The sequence below is a fragment of the Tetrao urogallus genome (assembly GCF_951394365.1).
Source record: "Tetrao urogallus genome assembly, chromosome: 9".
Lineage (NCBI taxonomy): Eukaryota > Metazoa > Chordata > Aves > Galliformes > Phasianidae > Tetrao > Tetrao urogallus.
The window spans coordinates 7,440,371-7,457,040 of record NC_136822.1 but is presented as its reverse complement, the minus strand read 5'-3'; the positions used below and the strand labels follow the sequence as shown (position 1 = coordinate 7,457,040).

The 16,670-nt window shown below is 42.8% G+C and overlaps 1 protein-coding gene across 1 annotated transcript in view; it reads left to right on the top strand.

The window, feature by feature from the left end:
* The window catches only part of FARSB (phenylalanyl-tRNA synthetase subunit beta), a gene marked incomplete at its 5' end in the record, with an annotated part of 32,353 nt that extends 17,653 nt beyond the window's left edge, over nt 1-14,700 (top strand). The window contains 2 exons of the mRNA XM_079540031.1: nt 1,882-2,034; nt 14,478-14,700. Coding sequence (XP_079396157.1) covers nt 1,882-2,034; nt 14,478-14,629 — 305 coding nt within the window. The 3' untranslated portion in view covers nt 14,630-14,700. The remainder of the gene's footprint in view (nt 1-1,881; nt 2,035-14,477) is intronic.
* Between the last annotated feature and the right edge of the window lie 1,970 nt (nt 14,701-16,670).

The window sequence follows — 16,670 nt, the reverse complement described above, 5'->3', positions numbered from 1 at the left end:
ATCTCCAGGAAGTGCTTTGAAGTCTAAGAAATATATATATGTAATTTAAGTTGACATACTTGGCAGGCTGATTTAAAAAATAGAATTGCTTCATGGCATGACACAAGAGATCTCTCAAGTGAGTTATAAAGAACTGAAGCATTTCTAACAGCCGCCAGCTTTTGCACACAGTTCTTAATGCTTCTCCTGCCATCTGTAGTGAATGCAATTCTTGTGCCATAGCATAACTCTAAAGAAATAAGTTCTGTAGTGCAACTTTTTGGAATGCTTCAAAATACAGCCTGTCCTTTACTGAAGATCTTAACAGTTGGCTTGAAATCAGGAGGTGTAAGATTTATCACATTTCTATCTGATGAGTTAGTTAAGAATAGTGATCTGAAGACCACTGACTTCAAATACAAAGTAAAATTCAGATAGTTGCAGAAATTCTGGTAGCATAGCAAGAACAAAAATAAATACATCCTACTGAATGCCTAGCACATAAAGCTTGCTTTCCTAGCAACAAATGGAAAAGGGAGAACATTTTCTTTTCTGCTGCACAGTACAACATGAAAATAGATTAGCCATTACTCATGACTGTGTATTACTGTCTAGCATCTTATTTGAGTTGGGAAACAGAGACATAATAATATAACTGAGCGGTCAGAGTGCTTAGAGAACAGAAATCAGATGTTGCATTTACTGATATTTTCTCTGTAACCTTTGCTGTTCTTATAGCATTTTTTTAATTAAGTCTTCAGAACTGAATTCTCCATTGTTTAATACTGCAAATTATCATTATGACACTAAAAGGTTACAGCTGCAGTAAGTTCAGCAGGAGAACTCACAAGACAACCTGTGGCTGTATTGCCAAGCTGCTGCTCTCGTAGTTCTGAATGACTTTTGGCTCAAAAAGGCTGCTCTTTCACCTAGGCTCTTGCTCCTCCATTTCATGTTTCTTTAAAATCCTTGTCCCTAGTCACTTGGTAGAAGTTTTCCTGCTTAGTTATTGATAGATTTCTGTTATTAAATGGTCAGTTGGACCAAATAAGCAAGATATAGATTGCTTATGTAGTTGATATTCGCAGTTTAGGAAACACCCAGTGAACGCTCAAGTTTCCGCTTGTGATTAAGCTTACTGTATCTCAAAGATCAGCTATAGTGGATCAGACCTGAGGCTCACTTAGCCTAATGTCCTGCCTGTAACAATAGCTAGACGTGTTTGTCAAGGGAAAAGCACAAAATTTAGTGAGCATATGTAATACTCCCCATTCTCCAGTCATTTATACCTCAGAGACTCACTGATTCAAATGTGATGCTTTGGATTCAGCAGCACGTAATAGATTTCTCCCTATGAGCTTTCACTGCTTAACTAGGTGATGTCTGAAAACACCTACTTCTTGTGTTGTTTGAAGCTTGGCCCTTGCTGGTTTTTGCATCCACTAATGCTTCTATTGAATGCAGCAGTGAATGATTAATCCCAGTAGAAAAGAACTATCTCAAGGCCTGAGGTACTGACATACTCAGCCCTGGTACTTATATCCAGAGCTGCGTGGCAGTACAGCTCAGACTGCAGGTGCAGCTGCAACTCTCTTTAGCACTTAGCTATATGCTTGGCACTTGTCATTGTCTGACCATTTTCTTTTTATTTAACAACTGTATTTGCTTCATAAGACGTAAGGTACCTTAAATCTACATTTCTGATTGTTTGACGTAGTGAGCTAAGGAAATCCCTTCATTTCCTCAGATCACAGTAGGTGCAGCAAATACTATTTTGCATACTCATTTCTCCTTTCAGCTACAAGTACCCTCAGTGTAATAGCAGGGAAAAAAATTGCTGCAAAAGGCAAGGCTGGAGGTATGATGGAGCCTGCCAGATAACAACTACTTCCTTCTTTTCAGATGTAGGTGCAAGAAACTACAGGCATTTGTGTGCTATTTATTACAACAAGAGCCCTGGGTTTGAGATTATCCATGGTTTGCTGGATAGAGTCATGCAGCTTCTGGAAGTACCACCAAATGGAGAGAATGGATATACAATCAAGGCGACTGAAGGTAAGGAAGACACAGCGTACTGCAGAGCTTGTTTTGGAGCTCAGATGTTCCCCTACAATCTCATGTGAACTTTCTGTTGTTGCTAGCAGTCACAGAATATTATTACACTGTGGTGTGGCAGCATGTATAATTTTGGAAAGGCATTAACTGCATTCACAGATAGCAAATCAGATTTGGTGTCTTTCTATGATTTATTCTTACTATAAACAATGAGTTGACAACTTTTTAAAGAAATCATAGTAAATTGTAAGCTATGAACTTCACAGGCTGTTTATGATAAATTAACCTAATTATTAGGTGAGTAGGAATTCACAAAATGAATGAGTATGCTACATACCCACTGCATTCTCTTCAGCTAACAGTAACTGGAAAAGGCAACTTCTTACACTGTTCTTTTACTTTATAGCTTTATCTATATCATTTATTTATATATGCCTCTTATTTGTATATTCACATGAAGCTATACACTTCATTTATCTTTTATTTGAAGACCTGCTGTCTTTGAGACTGAGCCTTTCAGGCTGCTCAGACAAGCAGTTGTATAACAGACCTCTTCATTCTCCATACAGGGTCAGCTGCACATGAATTAAAAATAACATCCTTAAGTGCTCAACCTCCCTTCTATGTGCATTTGTGTGCAAGAAATAAAGAAAGCAGACTGACTTGATTGTAGGAGCAGGGATGTCAACTCAAGAGAACAAGCAGCAGCAATTAATCTATTCATTTAACTTAAACAAAAGCATAGTGATTACACTGCAGAAAGACTGTACAGGCAGTGACTGTGATTTTACTTCACTGTGTATTGGTGTTCAGAGGTATGAAATAATGACGTAAATTGGCTCAGCTTGAAAAAGTGCTTCCATTCTGCACTTACTGAAACCAGTGGCACCAGTATAAGATCCCTACAGCCTGAGAAGCTCACCTATTTGTCCTGTAATTTGGCATTACAGTACACATCTTGTTTCAGCGTGCTGCCAGAAATGCCAGGCGTAACGCTTCAACCAAGTGGTGTCCTAGCCCATTTTTGATGCATGCTTCTGTCATACAGTGATGATTTTTTCCCCCCCAAGCTCTGCCTCTCCCTTCCCATTTTTTCTACAAAGTACTTGGCTCAGTATTAGTTAGGCAGACATTCAAAGGGTTTGCTAATTAATATTGTTAATATGATTACCGGGTCTACTAGTGGGCTGTTCAAAGTCTTGTAGTTTTTGTTATAATTCTACACAGTACAGAACTGGTAACAACAAAGCTTATTTGGGGGGATTTAAAAGAAATCAAGGAGCTGAGTGCTCAGGTGCCGTTGATGCGTCAGTCAAACCTAACTGTTACATTCCTTCTTGTTTTCAAACATGCATATGAAGTTTGCTTTAGAAAAGTATTTGCAAATGTTTTGTATTCTGTACCATAGCGTTTCAGTTAGATATGACTGTCTGAGGAACTGGAATAAGAAGATGAACAAATAATCCTAACAGTGAAGAAGTTATTTCTAGATTCTAGTGTTGTTGTTCTTGATGCTGTGGATTAGCATACCTTTAAAAAAATCCCTGCATCTTCATGGCATAGAGTGCAGGACAGGTGATGCCTTGCCCTATGCAATACAGTACAAGCAACTTGTAACTCTTTGCTATAGAGCAGAAAAAGGAAGTGCCTACTGCTTTGTTTTGGCAGCGATTCAGAAACTCTCCTGGGATGACATGTAGAACCCTTGCAGTTCTACTGACATTGGAATTTAACCTCAATAACAATGCAGGTGGCTGATACTCATAGTGCCAAGTGAATGCAGTGTCACTGCACCAACTTACTGAAAAGATACTGACTGCAGAAGTAACTCAGTCAAAGTGGCCTAGAGAGGTTTGTTTGATTTTGTTTTTAACTTGCATTGCAATCTGTGCATTACGCACGCATGAAAGAAAGTGTCAGCAGATGATGGAGTAAGGTCAATTGCTGAGCAAAAGAAAGATATCCTATAACATCTTATGAGACTGCAGCATCCTGAAATAATTCAGAAAGAGCAATGCTGGTTACTTCAGAGGTTTTAACTCAGGACAGTAATGTGGCACGGCTGTTTCGATGCATCTTTATGGAGCGTGTTTCTTATTGACTGTGCCAAGTTAAAATTTGTATACTGAGAAATGGATTTATCCTACGAGACTGATACTACTTTTGTATGCAGTCTTAAGTAGAACTTGAGACTAGTATTGAAGGTAGCACTTTGTACTTGGTGTAACTGCTTAAAACAGCTCCAATAATTGTTGGAAAACCAACACTGGGAAAAACCTTGTTTTGTACGAGCAACACAAAATAAATAGAGGAGATGTACTGGGCACATATTTTCCTCCTTTCCAAATTCACTTTGGAAAATGAAACACCCCAGCTATATTCTTCTTTGGCCCATATGTTCAAATCATAAGTATTTAAGCTCCTTCTGTTCTACCAACACCTAAGTGCCCTGTGATTTGACCCAAAGGTCAGAGCCTTTCTGCCTTCATAGCAACACCTGTGAAAAAGTGCAGATGCTAGAAAATATGGGTGAAATTGTGATGTTCCCCTGGCCTTTGCACTACAGTTTGGTGTAATCTGAGCTAGGTAATAAGTGGAGAAAAGATGTTTAAAGCAGCCTTAAGGAAGGGAGGGTTCTAAGTGGCTGAATTCAATTTCAATATATGTACATTTGGCACTCAGAGCTTTTCAGTTTCTTAGAGTTACTGAGGAAACTTTTTTCCTTTATTGCTACATACAGAAGATTATGAAGTATTAAAGGCAGAATGCTGAAATGCTACCCACTGTTTTAAAACACATGGGACTGACTTTCTGAATTCCATGATCACTGACCTAGAAAATACTTTGGTTTTTGTTTTAGAACAGCCTAGGCATCCATAATTGAACAGTCTGAGTATAATTACTGCTTCCTTCCTCACGTTTTCCTGTGCTCCATAATACAGCCTCCTTGCATAAGCTATCTCAAAATTCTATATCATAAGATGTATGGATCAATCTTTTTAAGTGATAAATATGAGTGGAAAGAGCCAATGAATTTAATGGAATTAGTTTTTTCATTTCAATTGGTTTCACTTTCTTTGAAATGAAAACTAACATCATTCTGATAAATACACTGGAAGTTGTTCTTAATTTCAAGCTTTTATCTCTGCAGAAACAGGCAAGTTTTCTGCAACATTTTGGTAATCCCATGTCCTAGATGACTCTTCCAGAAGTCAGGACCATGATCAGAAAAGGTGTTCCTCATGGGACTTAGGTTCACAGTAAAGTTTTACTTAAGCTAGAAAAGCAGTTTGTGCATATTAAATACTGATGGTAGATTGTCTTGCACAATACTCAAAGCTACGGCATAAGGTACAAGGTATAATTACTCTGTTACCTTATAAGAAAGTGACAGTGACTGTAAATATGAAGGAAAAAAGCCCTATTTTTGCAGTACCTCCTGAGAGTCTCCCATACCTTGCACATATAAATGAATTGAGCATAACCTGTTTGAAAACAGAGAGTAATGCCCATGCATTATGAAAATGAAGCAACTTGATATGTTCACAGAGAATACGAATGCTGCTTGCTCACATGAAAGCAAACAGTTTCTGGATAGCGTGGGCTTACAGCACCAGCTCCTTTATTTGTTCTTGTGAATTGCAGCTCAAGCTTTGGACTTTCTGTTTATTTATCTTTTTAGATAAATTTGCATGCCATTCATTGTGTTCGGGTAGTCAGCAGCTTAATAAGGCTGGGAAGTCAGCCAGTTTGTGTTCACCATAAATGTCTGCTTAATAAATGCATACTTGAATGCCTACTAAGTCTTGCTTCCTTTAGTAATTGACAGTTGTCTTTTAAAAAAAATTGCTCCCCTTTATTTTTACAGCCCTTAATTAAATGAAAGGTGTGGTAAAGTGTAGAAAATTTTAATTCCACAGTAAATCACGGTAATAACTTCTCAGTTAATGAGGTTTAGCTGTGAAATTAGAGGTGTAATAGTTATCTCCATAGCTAAGAACATCAGTTTGCTTTTAAAGTAATAATTATGCAACAGATCAGAGTCTAAATCTCCATTTAAAGTTAATCTCAATTCACAAGACAAAAGGAGGAAAGTCTGGGACTAATTCTGAGTTGCACATGTAGCACTGAGCCCCTGCATCTCTCTGGTGGTCAGTTTGAACTGGGAGATTGAACCATGCACACAAGTTTAGTGCTGAACTTGGCATTATGAATGCCTGTTCTGGTTTTATTAACTGGAGCTCAGTTGCACTCAGTAGCAGTCCTGGCTTTTCAGTTTGCTGTCCTGGCAGCTATTGCATCATTCACAAGTGTCAGTAATTACGTATTTACTCATAGATAAATGAAGGAAGCGTGCACATCTTACTGTGAAGCCTCAAGCACCATTTGCAACACATTAGAAAATATTAGCCAGTTTTTCATCCATTTAATGGCCGTTCAAACACAGATACCTTGTAGTTGCTATTGCGTCCTTGTTATTGTATTTATCTACCAAATTTAAGCTTGAAAGAGTAGAATCACATTTTTGTGACAACATCCATTCTCCATAAAACTGTATCAGCTGCTAATTGTCTGTATCCACATCCTCTGAATTTCAGATTTGCCAATTACCAAATCATGTTTTTCTCAAGATCAGTATCAGATCACTGGTTTCTGGTTTTGCAGAGCATTTACCTGGAAATACCAGCAGCACATGAATATTTTTTCTTGTACTACAGAAGTGCCAGCACTGCTGTCAGGCAGAGGAGAACTGTGTTACTGTGACATATCGTGGGGCAGTGAGAGGTTTGGCAGTCCCCCCAGTGTTTAGTCTTTATTCTTCTGCTGTACAGGCCTCTTTAGAGTTGCATTCTGCTGCTGCCCACCCCCACCAGCAAGGGCAACTATATTTTTTTATAATCACTTATCTTAACGAGCGTAAGATTAAAATCTTCCTTGCATCAAGAGTTTTAAAGCCTGGCATAGCTTACATTATATGATACAAAATTAGGTCATTTTTATATTCTCTCCTTAGATTTTGAAATACAGAATGATTGCTTTGTCACAGACTGCATTTTCAATGTAGCTGTTGCAAAGCCCTCTCTATAAAAGATGATTCATCCAACCTAGTAAGCAGAAATAGCAAATTGCATCTCTCCTTGTGCAGCAAGCAGGGGCAGCGCCAGTGATGTCAACAGCGGCTGCAGTGCTGCTTCCCTGCTGTGTGGTGCCCTGCTGTGACACAGGCAGGCTGTGTGCTCAGCTGATCACATTTTTGCTACAACATTAATGCTGTGATTAGTGATCTTGTTAAGCTTGCAGTCTTAATAATCACCAAATACATTAGATTCTATTTTTAAAGTAATTCTGGCTTTATTTATTCCCATCGTCACAGGCTTGCATTTGTTGTTTGGTTGGTTTTTCTTGTGAGGGCGAGGCTTCTTTTTCCTTGTTTCATTTGTTTCTGAAGCAGACAGCTTATTTTAAGATCTAGTTATGACCTTTTCCCACATATGCATCTGCTTTAATAAAGATAGAGAGTAATGCTGCTGGCTGACTGCAGTGTAACTGATGTTGAGGGGTGCATCAGCCCAAAGCACAATTGATAACAATGCCACGTCAAGTGTGCAAGTCATCAGTTGTGAGCAGGGCTGTACATGGATGTTGGATGTGCTACCACATCTTCAGACTGCTGTGAGGCTGTAGCTAAGCAGGTGTCTGATTTTTGTGATACAGGAGCAGAGAGACAGCACTTCATTTAACATCATGTACATCAAATTTAACATCACTTACATGTCTCACAATTACGTATGCAATACAGTTTTAAACAGAAGGCTGTAAGGTTTTCACCTCAAACTTCTACATCAGCATGAATGCAGAATCTTAAGATTTGCCTGTGTTAGAGGAATTGACTTGACCAAGACTTGAGAAGCCTTGGTTGCTGGCCCTGACAGTTTCACTGGGTGCTGAGATTCGTAGCTTAAACTACTATGGAATAGTACATAATTAAGTCATTTAGGGCCCGGTAGCCATGAAAGCACATCATAGAATCACCAAGGTTGAAAACAACCTCCAAGATCATCTAGTCAACCACGCACCTATCACCAATACTTCCCCACTAAACCACGTTCCTTAGTACATCTCCTGAGTGTTTCTTGAACACCTCCAGAGACAGTGACTCAACCACCTCCCTGTCTATCTCAGCAAGTGGCATCAGGTCACTGGAGGGGAGGATGGCTTGATCAAGGGTGTGAAATGCATACATATCATGCAAACTAGATGTGACACGCTAAAGCAGAATTGCAGGCTGACAGTGCTGGCTCTTGTTCAAGCCAGAAGCTGAGACCTACTGGCTTACTGCACAACGTGGAGTACACAATACCCCTACCATGAAGAGTATGGTTTATTGTTTCATTTTTATTTCTGAGGAATACTGATGTAAAAGGTGAATCATTCTTTTACGTATATGAAAAGGGACAAAAAGATCCCGGAACAGAGAAGTTAGCTGTGTTGCAATAGCTAAAGTGTGGGACTTCTAGACAGGGCAGACCCACATTTCAGATAAATCCGGATTTCAGGACTGGCCTAAAAACAAAGCTTGGCTATGTGATGATTCACCTAAAGTCTAGCTAAAGGCTAATATAGAATTGTTGTTTTCTCAGAGCTGCCTCACAAATGCAGCTTTATTGAGCTTGGTACACAAGTACACATTTCAAGAAAAAAAGATACAAATTTGATAGAATTATTTCTAGGTTTTCTACTCAGGGCAAATTTTTCCTGTACAGATCATTGAAGCAGTCATGCTGGTACTTCAGCATCGCATTTCCGAAATCCCATTACCTAGATTGGTGACCCAGGATGTGTGGATGTCCTTAGCCTCAGCCTCCACCCAAATACTGCCTTCCACTGGGAAAGTCAGGAACACAGCGATGTTACCCACATAATCTTAAATTCTTTTGACAATATTGTAGTCCTGAGAACAATGCAGGAGGTTAAAAAGGAACTCTAAACCTGGTACGTTCTTGGATCATATCTGGACATCCAGTAACACCCTCTGTTACTGCTCTTGTTTTTCCACAGCAAAAGTGGAAAAATAAAGCTAGCCTGAACCCTCTACCAGTCTGTGTTGAAGGCAAAGGAGAGGAGGAGAGTGCTAGCTGTACCAGTCCCCAGGTTAGCGCTGCATCCATTTCTTAATGGCGACTGTAACAGTTGAGCCTGGGTCTAAGCACTGTTATGATTTCTCCACACTCTTTACAGTAAGAAGTTTGTTGCAGGCTTTACAGAAGTAATTAACATTCAGCAAACTACCATAGGAATGTTTACAACAGAGGATATTTTGTTTGTGCTTTTAACTTTAGGCAAATAGAGGGCATCATTTCAAATATACGTATTACAAGTTCATATTAGTTGAAAGATGTGATGTTGAGGTAGCTGCAGTTTTGGAGGTCTTTGCATAAGATTTTGAGAGCCCAACCGTACTGTATACATGCACGAGAAAAGGCGATTGCCTCTTAACAATGCTGATGCATGCTGTGACTTTGTACTTAAGTGCATCTGCTGGAAAAGGGAATTAGTAAGAAATGTGAAGAACCTGATCCTAAAAAAGGAAAAGCCACCACTGCCCTCCAAACTAAATTCCATACAGTGTCGCAGAGGTAACATACTTCAGCAGATGAGCCAGGGTGAGGTAGTCACCCAGCTGCCCTCTCACCACGGGGACAGGGAATTAAGATGAAAGACTTTGGAGGCTACATGAGCTCCTCTCTATTACCTTCTTAAGCTTCAGCTTCCGATGTTCCTTCAAATTATAGGAACAAACGAGTAGGTTTGAAGGCTTAGCACAACTGTAGGCCTCTAATACTGCTTTAATCTATTTCTTTTTGAAAAGGAGGGAGAGTAAAGCACAGAAAAGAAACTGTGCAAGGTGTTTGACAACAAAGAGTGCAGGGAACTCCGAGCATTTTGAGGGTCAATTAGCCAGAAAATGTGCTAAAGACTACATGCTCTATTGGATTACTGGCCAAAGAATTACCCCAAAGCAATCACAGTTGCTTGAATACAGAAAGGCAATTACAGATTTTTGAGGACAACCTGCAGAAGCTGTAATTAAAGGTGTTATTTCTACATCACTGAACATTAGAAATTAAATTCTTACTCGCAGCCACGAGAAGTAACTTTTGTCTTTCACTTCTGTGTAATATATCAGCATAAACCATGACTGGCTTCGGCATCTCTTCTTCAGGAATGCATATTGTATTTCACCCCACCCCTTCTGGCAACTACCAATTATAATGTTGACATATTAAAAGGTGGATTTCAATTGTCATACCTTCTGACTTCCTCTGACATTGTGCAAGTCTCCATTAGCTAGGACAATACAATCCCTGGCTGGATTTCAAGGTGAGGTTTGTGAAGAGCTATTTGTGTGTGGAGCAGACAGGATTATATCAGAAGAGCGATAGATTTGCCATCACTGAAGTGAACGATGTAGTAAATTGCAGTTTTTAAATGAACGTTGGCTCTCGAGGCACTTGATAGCACAGGCAATAAGACCTACAGGAGCAGGCATTGGGTGTGATCACAACAGCCACAAAGGCAGCCACCTCCTGGCATGCTCAGCGTTGCCTTTGGATGTTCTGCAGCAACTCCCTGACCAGCCAAAGCCTATCTCAGGAAGGCCATGCTCCTCACAACCTTACAGTTCTTGACACTGTATGCAGCTAGAACAACGCACACTTAGCATTGACTTCTGCTTCATTGACACTTAAGAGTAAGCTCCAGCTTATGGTCTGGCATTTTCCAAACAAAGTAATCATGCCTTTTTTGCTGACTCCTCATACGTGGAAAGCAGCATAAGCTCATATCTTTCACACAACCTTTGCTCTTTAAGGCTTTATACCTTACTTTGAAAACTAACACAAAGGCCCAGCCCACAACACATAAGCTTCCTCAGAGTCTGAGGCACTATTACCATTTCCTCCAGACCACAAGGAAAATACAAAGCAAGAAGCATACCTGTTATTTTGGAGCACCTGTGGGCTGCTGTTGCTGTGGGCCCTGCTGCAGTTCCATCCATCCTCCTAAGGAGCTGCCTCCTTCTCACTTCTCTTCTAGTGCTGGTTGGCACTTCACTCAAATCACACCTCCAACTTCACCATACGTTTTTCCCTGCTTCTATGTGTATATGTTTCTTCTTAATCTTCCTTTATGGGCTCCCTTTTCAACACCTGTTCTTTGTGATCTGAAATTGGCTCTTAATTGTAGCAGCCTAGCAGAGCTGTGTGTGTGTGTGCCAGCACAGGGTCAGGTGTGAGCCCACCTCTCTCACCTGCTGCCTGTTGGGCTGTAGGGGAGCTGCTTACAAAGGGAACCCTTAGGCCCCCATCTGCTGGATGTGGCCCAGAGGCTGTTCTGGCAAGCAGGAATATACTGAGGCATTCCACAGTGCAGCCAATTATCACAATAATAGTTTCATTATTAACCAGTGTTCGTAAACTGTCTGTAAAACTATTCCTCGGCTCATGTTTCTCTGGTGCAGGAGCCAAGTGTTAGCCAGACAGATGGGAACCTAAAGCTTTTAACAGGTTTTTCTATTTGTATTTGTTGATTGTCTGACCTCTTCCAGTCAGGAGTAATGGTGTCTGCAAAGCACCACATGCACTGTGGGTTATCCCATGAGCAGTGAACCCTTCTAGGCTGGAAGAGAAGAGGTGGTTTGAAGGTTCTGTTGCACAAACTTTGAGGAGTAAATTTTTTCCTGTTGATATTAATGAGATTTTTACTCCTTTTCTGCAAGGAATATCAAATCAAATAGCATTGTGGTCATTGGCCAGTGCTGGCTGGAACATGTGAAGCTGCAGACATGGGGAGAAGGAGAGCATCGCCTCTGTTCTGTGGTTGGAAGTCTTAGTGGTGTCTCTTTGCTTGTGTTACGTGTTCTGAAGTTGTGCTGTAAGCTTACGGTACGAAGGAGCACATTTTGCCATTGTTCAGCTTATAGCTGATTCAGCACTTGGCTTTGTGATGTAATCATTAAACATACAGCTTCTGATACAACGCAGTGAATTGCCACTGGCTTCCAATGTGCATTACACATGCTCAGGCAGCAGATGCCCCATCCCATCTGTGCTCTGCTAATGTAAGGCTGACTGCTGCCCATGCCCTTTCTTGGGCCCGAAACACAAAATTGTTTCACGCTATGGGAAACAGCACAGATCTTGGGAATGGCAGCAGCTCGGTGCTCTCCTGACCCCACTGACCACAAGGTTACGCCCAGAGTAGAACTGGCCTCTGGGAAACCTGTGGCCCAGTGGCAGCTCACTGGGTGCTACAGGTGAAAGTGTAACAAGGAATTTGTTTTTTAACGGCTGTAAGGATGCAGGGATGACAGCTGGGTTTGCAGCATTTGATTCAGCGCAGTTGTGTTAGACCCTATTCAGATGCTTAACGTTTAAAACCAGTTGAGTCACATGATGTAACTGGGATGGATGTGTGAGGAAAAAGTAACTCTCCCAAGGCTGCACCGAGCTCAACTCAGACTCAGTTTTTTAATTAACCCTACTGTCAACATTTTTGTTAATTTGTTTGCTTTTTTCTCCCTAATTTTGCAGTGGCATGCCAGCTTTATGACCATGTGTTCAGTTCTTGCTGTTGTGCCAGGGTAAGCTCACACAGGCGTTTCTGAAAGAACGTCACTGTGCTCCTCACATCCTTGGCACAATACTGGCTTTATTCACAGAGAGGAAAGCCTTTACCACTAACTGCAAGGGTACTTTATTTTTAGGCTGTGTTTTCACCCACAGTCTGCAGAGCGATCTGTACACACGGCGTTTGTTTCTTTTCTAAATGTGTTCCGTCAAGTTTTATTTTAACACTGGCGTTGCAGCGTGGCAGTGGGAAGTGTCTGTTTGGGAAGAGTCATGTGTGGGTGAGAGTCAGGGTCAGATAATGGCACTTTGTGCCCAGTGCAGGCAGCAGGGCTGTGCTCAGGGATAAGATTGAAATGGATCACCTAAAATACACTGGGTCAGAATACTTCTATTAACAACCCTTACTTCATGTTACTGTGATACAAATAAAGCTGAGATGCCTGGGACTTTTGTGTTCCCCTACTGGTCTGTCTGAATGTGGGAGAACTGCAGCCATCCTCTTGGGTCCCCCCAAAGGTCAACAGTGGGCAATGAGGCGCTGGAACTGCTGCCCAGAGCAGCTGTGGGTGCTCCATCCCTCACGGTGCACAAAGCTAGGCTGGATGGTCAGCCTAGGGGCAGCTAGCCCATGACAGGGTTTGGAACTGGGTGGGCTTTAAGGTCCCATCCAACCCCAGCCATTCTATGAGCGTACGAAATGTTCCTGAAGTTTGAGTTTAATTTTGGCCCTTTTTTAAATTTGGCGCTGCAGGGATGCACCCCAGCTGCAGCATCACAGCTTCCTCATTCCCATCCACTGTCTATTCTCATAGAAGATGCTTTGTTGGAATTTAGGGTACTGAGAAAAAGATGCAGAGTAAGGTAGAGGGCATTGGATGTGCTGCTGTCTGGCGCTGACTGATTTCCTAGTGGAAGTACAGAAGCGAGTCCGACCCTCTCTGCAGGATGCTGCTGTAGGAGCACAGTGCAGAGGCTTTGTGTAGGAGGAACTGCAGGGTCCAGCACTGTGTTTCATCCCCTCCTCCCTCCCTGAGCTCCCTGCACTGCCTGCAGTGCTGCTGGCAGTGAGCCCTGAGCTGTGCTCCTACAACCAGCCCTCACTTTCTTCTCAGGGTTACAGTAACTGAAGGAAGGAATAAACAGCAATAAAATACACTAGCTTCATGTTTCAGCTTAAAAGGCAGAAGTCATCCCTTCAGGTTTGATGCAGATGCTGTTGAAGCATCCCAGCACTCCGATCACGCTGGAAATGACCACAGAAGGAGTTGGGAAGGGTTCTTCCCATGTGACGAGTTTCCCAGCTCCAAATGTGCATTCCATCATTCTTCCCTAGGGAAAACCATGTGTTACCTCCTCATCCTGCAGATGAGGAATGCAGCTCGTGCCCAGTTATGTGAGGTGTACTCAGGCATGACGTGCTGCCGACCCGTAGGTGCCAGTGAGCTCCATTTCCTTAAACAGAGTCAGGTGGGAAACATTCTGGTGTTCAGTAGTACCCAAAGCCCAGAAAGCCCATCTCGCTGTCCCTCTGAATTCAGTTATCTGTGCGTATTCCCGCTAAAGAAATAACACAGTCAAAATAACTGAGTGCAAAAGTTGCCCACGCTTTGGGCTTCACGTTTTATTTTTAACTCAAAGTGTTTCCTCGTTTGCTATCAGTCATGGCAGCTGCTAATGCAGAAAGTGAGAGCCTATTCTTAGCATCTCAGCACACAGAGCTGCCTAATAGTGAGTGCTTTGTTCCCCATGGTAAATGCCTATTGACTTCCTTGGCCCAGAGAAATATTGATTTTTCTCTCGCTTTCTTCACAGGCTCCGCTTTCTTCCCTGGGCGCTGCGCTGAGATCTTTGCCAGAGGTCAGAGCGTGGGGAAGCTGGGAGTGCTGCACCCCGACGTCATCACCAAGTTCGAGCTCACCATGCCCTGCTCTGCCCTGGAGATCAACATTGAGCCCTTCGTGTGACGGCAGGGCCTTACCCACAGATGCCCACTCCCATGCTCTGCACCCTCTGCTCCTCTTCTTCTGTAGGCAACATCCGCTTCTGCTTTTACGTTTCAATAAACCACAAAAACAGAGTCTGGCTCCGTGGGTAGATGTGTTCCTTACGGTGTAGGATGGAGCTGCAGTGAGACTGTGCCGTCGGTATTTGGAGAGGGGTGAAAAAGCCAAGCTGGGTAACAGCCCAGCGTTCTACAAGAGAAATGTAATGGCAGAGCACGTGATTTGTTTTCAAAATCAGAAATGTTCCACAGACGCAGCTTCATACTGTAACTGATTATGGCTGCGTAACAGGAATCTCATTCTTTTCTTATTGCATGAAATAAGATAATTGATTAGAGCAAATGCTGAGTGAATGTGAGCAGAACGAAGGAGTTGAGCTTTTCTTCTGTACGGTTGTCATGTGCTCATCAGTGGCTGGGGGAGGAAAACAAACTTATTTCATGAAAACCAGAGATACTTTGTAAGCAAGATGTGTGTAATATCTGCTGTCCCACTCCAGACATCACTGCCGATCCTTTATCATTCTAAATTCAGAAGGCGTGGGTGGAATTACATTTTTCCATGGTTGATGTAAGCCAAGTGGGTCTTGAAGCACCAAAGTAAATTGGGGAAATGCATTTAGGAGCATATGCCCGTGGTCGTCTGCAGGAAGAGCTGAAAATATCAAAGCTTTGGTCAGACTGAGGTCAGTGTCTGTCTGCCTGGGGCAGCGCTCACTGCACAGCCTTCCAGTGGGTGGCTGAGCCCCAGCAGCACAGCTAGGACATGGCACTGGCCCTGGGTGCAGACAGGCACGGCATGCTGTGACCACAGCATTCAGTCCAGTGCTCCTGGCTCATCACCCGCCCATGAAGCTGGCAGTTGTTCATTTGCATTGGTACAACCATGGCAATGTTGCATGCCAGTAGCAGCAGCCTGATTTTTTGTGGCTCATCACCTCTGGGGAGCCAGGCGGCCTCTGGTCCAGGAGCAGCCCTGTGAGCAACGCACTGCCATCACCCACCTGGAAACACCACAGTTTCCCCAGAGCAGCGTGCATGGGGGCAGAATCCTGCGGGGAGAATCCTGCGGCCGCACTGCCGTGCCCCCAGGGCCCATCTGCTTGCGTGCGGGGGTGCAGCACAGGGAGCCCTGCCCAGCCCCCCCAGGCTGCTCAGTGTGGGAAGCGGCCTGAAACACAGATGGAAGGCATTAGAAAGCCCTGTTTATTGGTGTGTCATGCATGGGGATTAGGACGGCAATACGGCAGATTTGCATTTCAGCAGACTGCAGGCATGTGTGCATGCACTAAACGTATTTCTCCACGCATGATTTTCTCTCTCTTTGGGTGTCCCAATTCTCCTGTGAATTTATGCTCTCTGAGTGTGAAGGCAGTGCTGGGGCCGCAGTCTCTCACTGCTGCTTCAGGATTTGGTCTTTTCGTGAAGCAGAAATGTGGAGTTTTGCTCAGAGCAGGCACTAGCAGGGCTAGAGCTGCGACTACAAACATTTCCTGTTCCTCCCTTCCAGCTGGGAGCCCCTCCCAGCCCAGCAGCCACTTGCAGGTAGTGAAAAAGTGCATAACATGAACACAGTAGCAAACCAAATCTTGCAAAATATTTATATTTTAAAATTTGAACCAAGTACAGTTTGTATGTATCACATGAATCCCATACGGGTGAATACTATAAAAGATAAAAATATCTGTGCACATACTTTATAAATCCAAGCATCTCTGTACAACTTACACAAGTTCCCATATCACCAAGTAGCTGCAATTCAGAACAGGAGTGTTACAGACAGGTGCAGCCCCCCCCCCCAGGCTGTGCCTCTCAGCTCCCCAGGTCCCACCTGCAGTGACGCCGTGTCCCCCGCCTGTGTCTAGCAGCACCAGAACGGGGCCAAATGGGGACCTAGCAGCTTTGGTGGCCTCAGCCCCACGCCCACCACGGCAGTGTGGGAGGAAATCCATCCAAACTCTTTGCGTGCACATGTGAAGACAGATGTGTCCACACACTCTAAT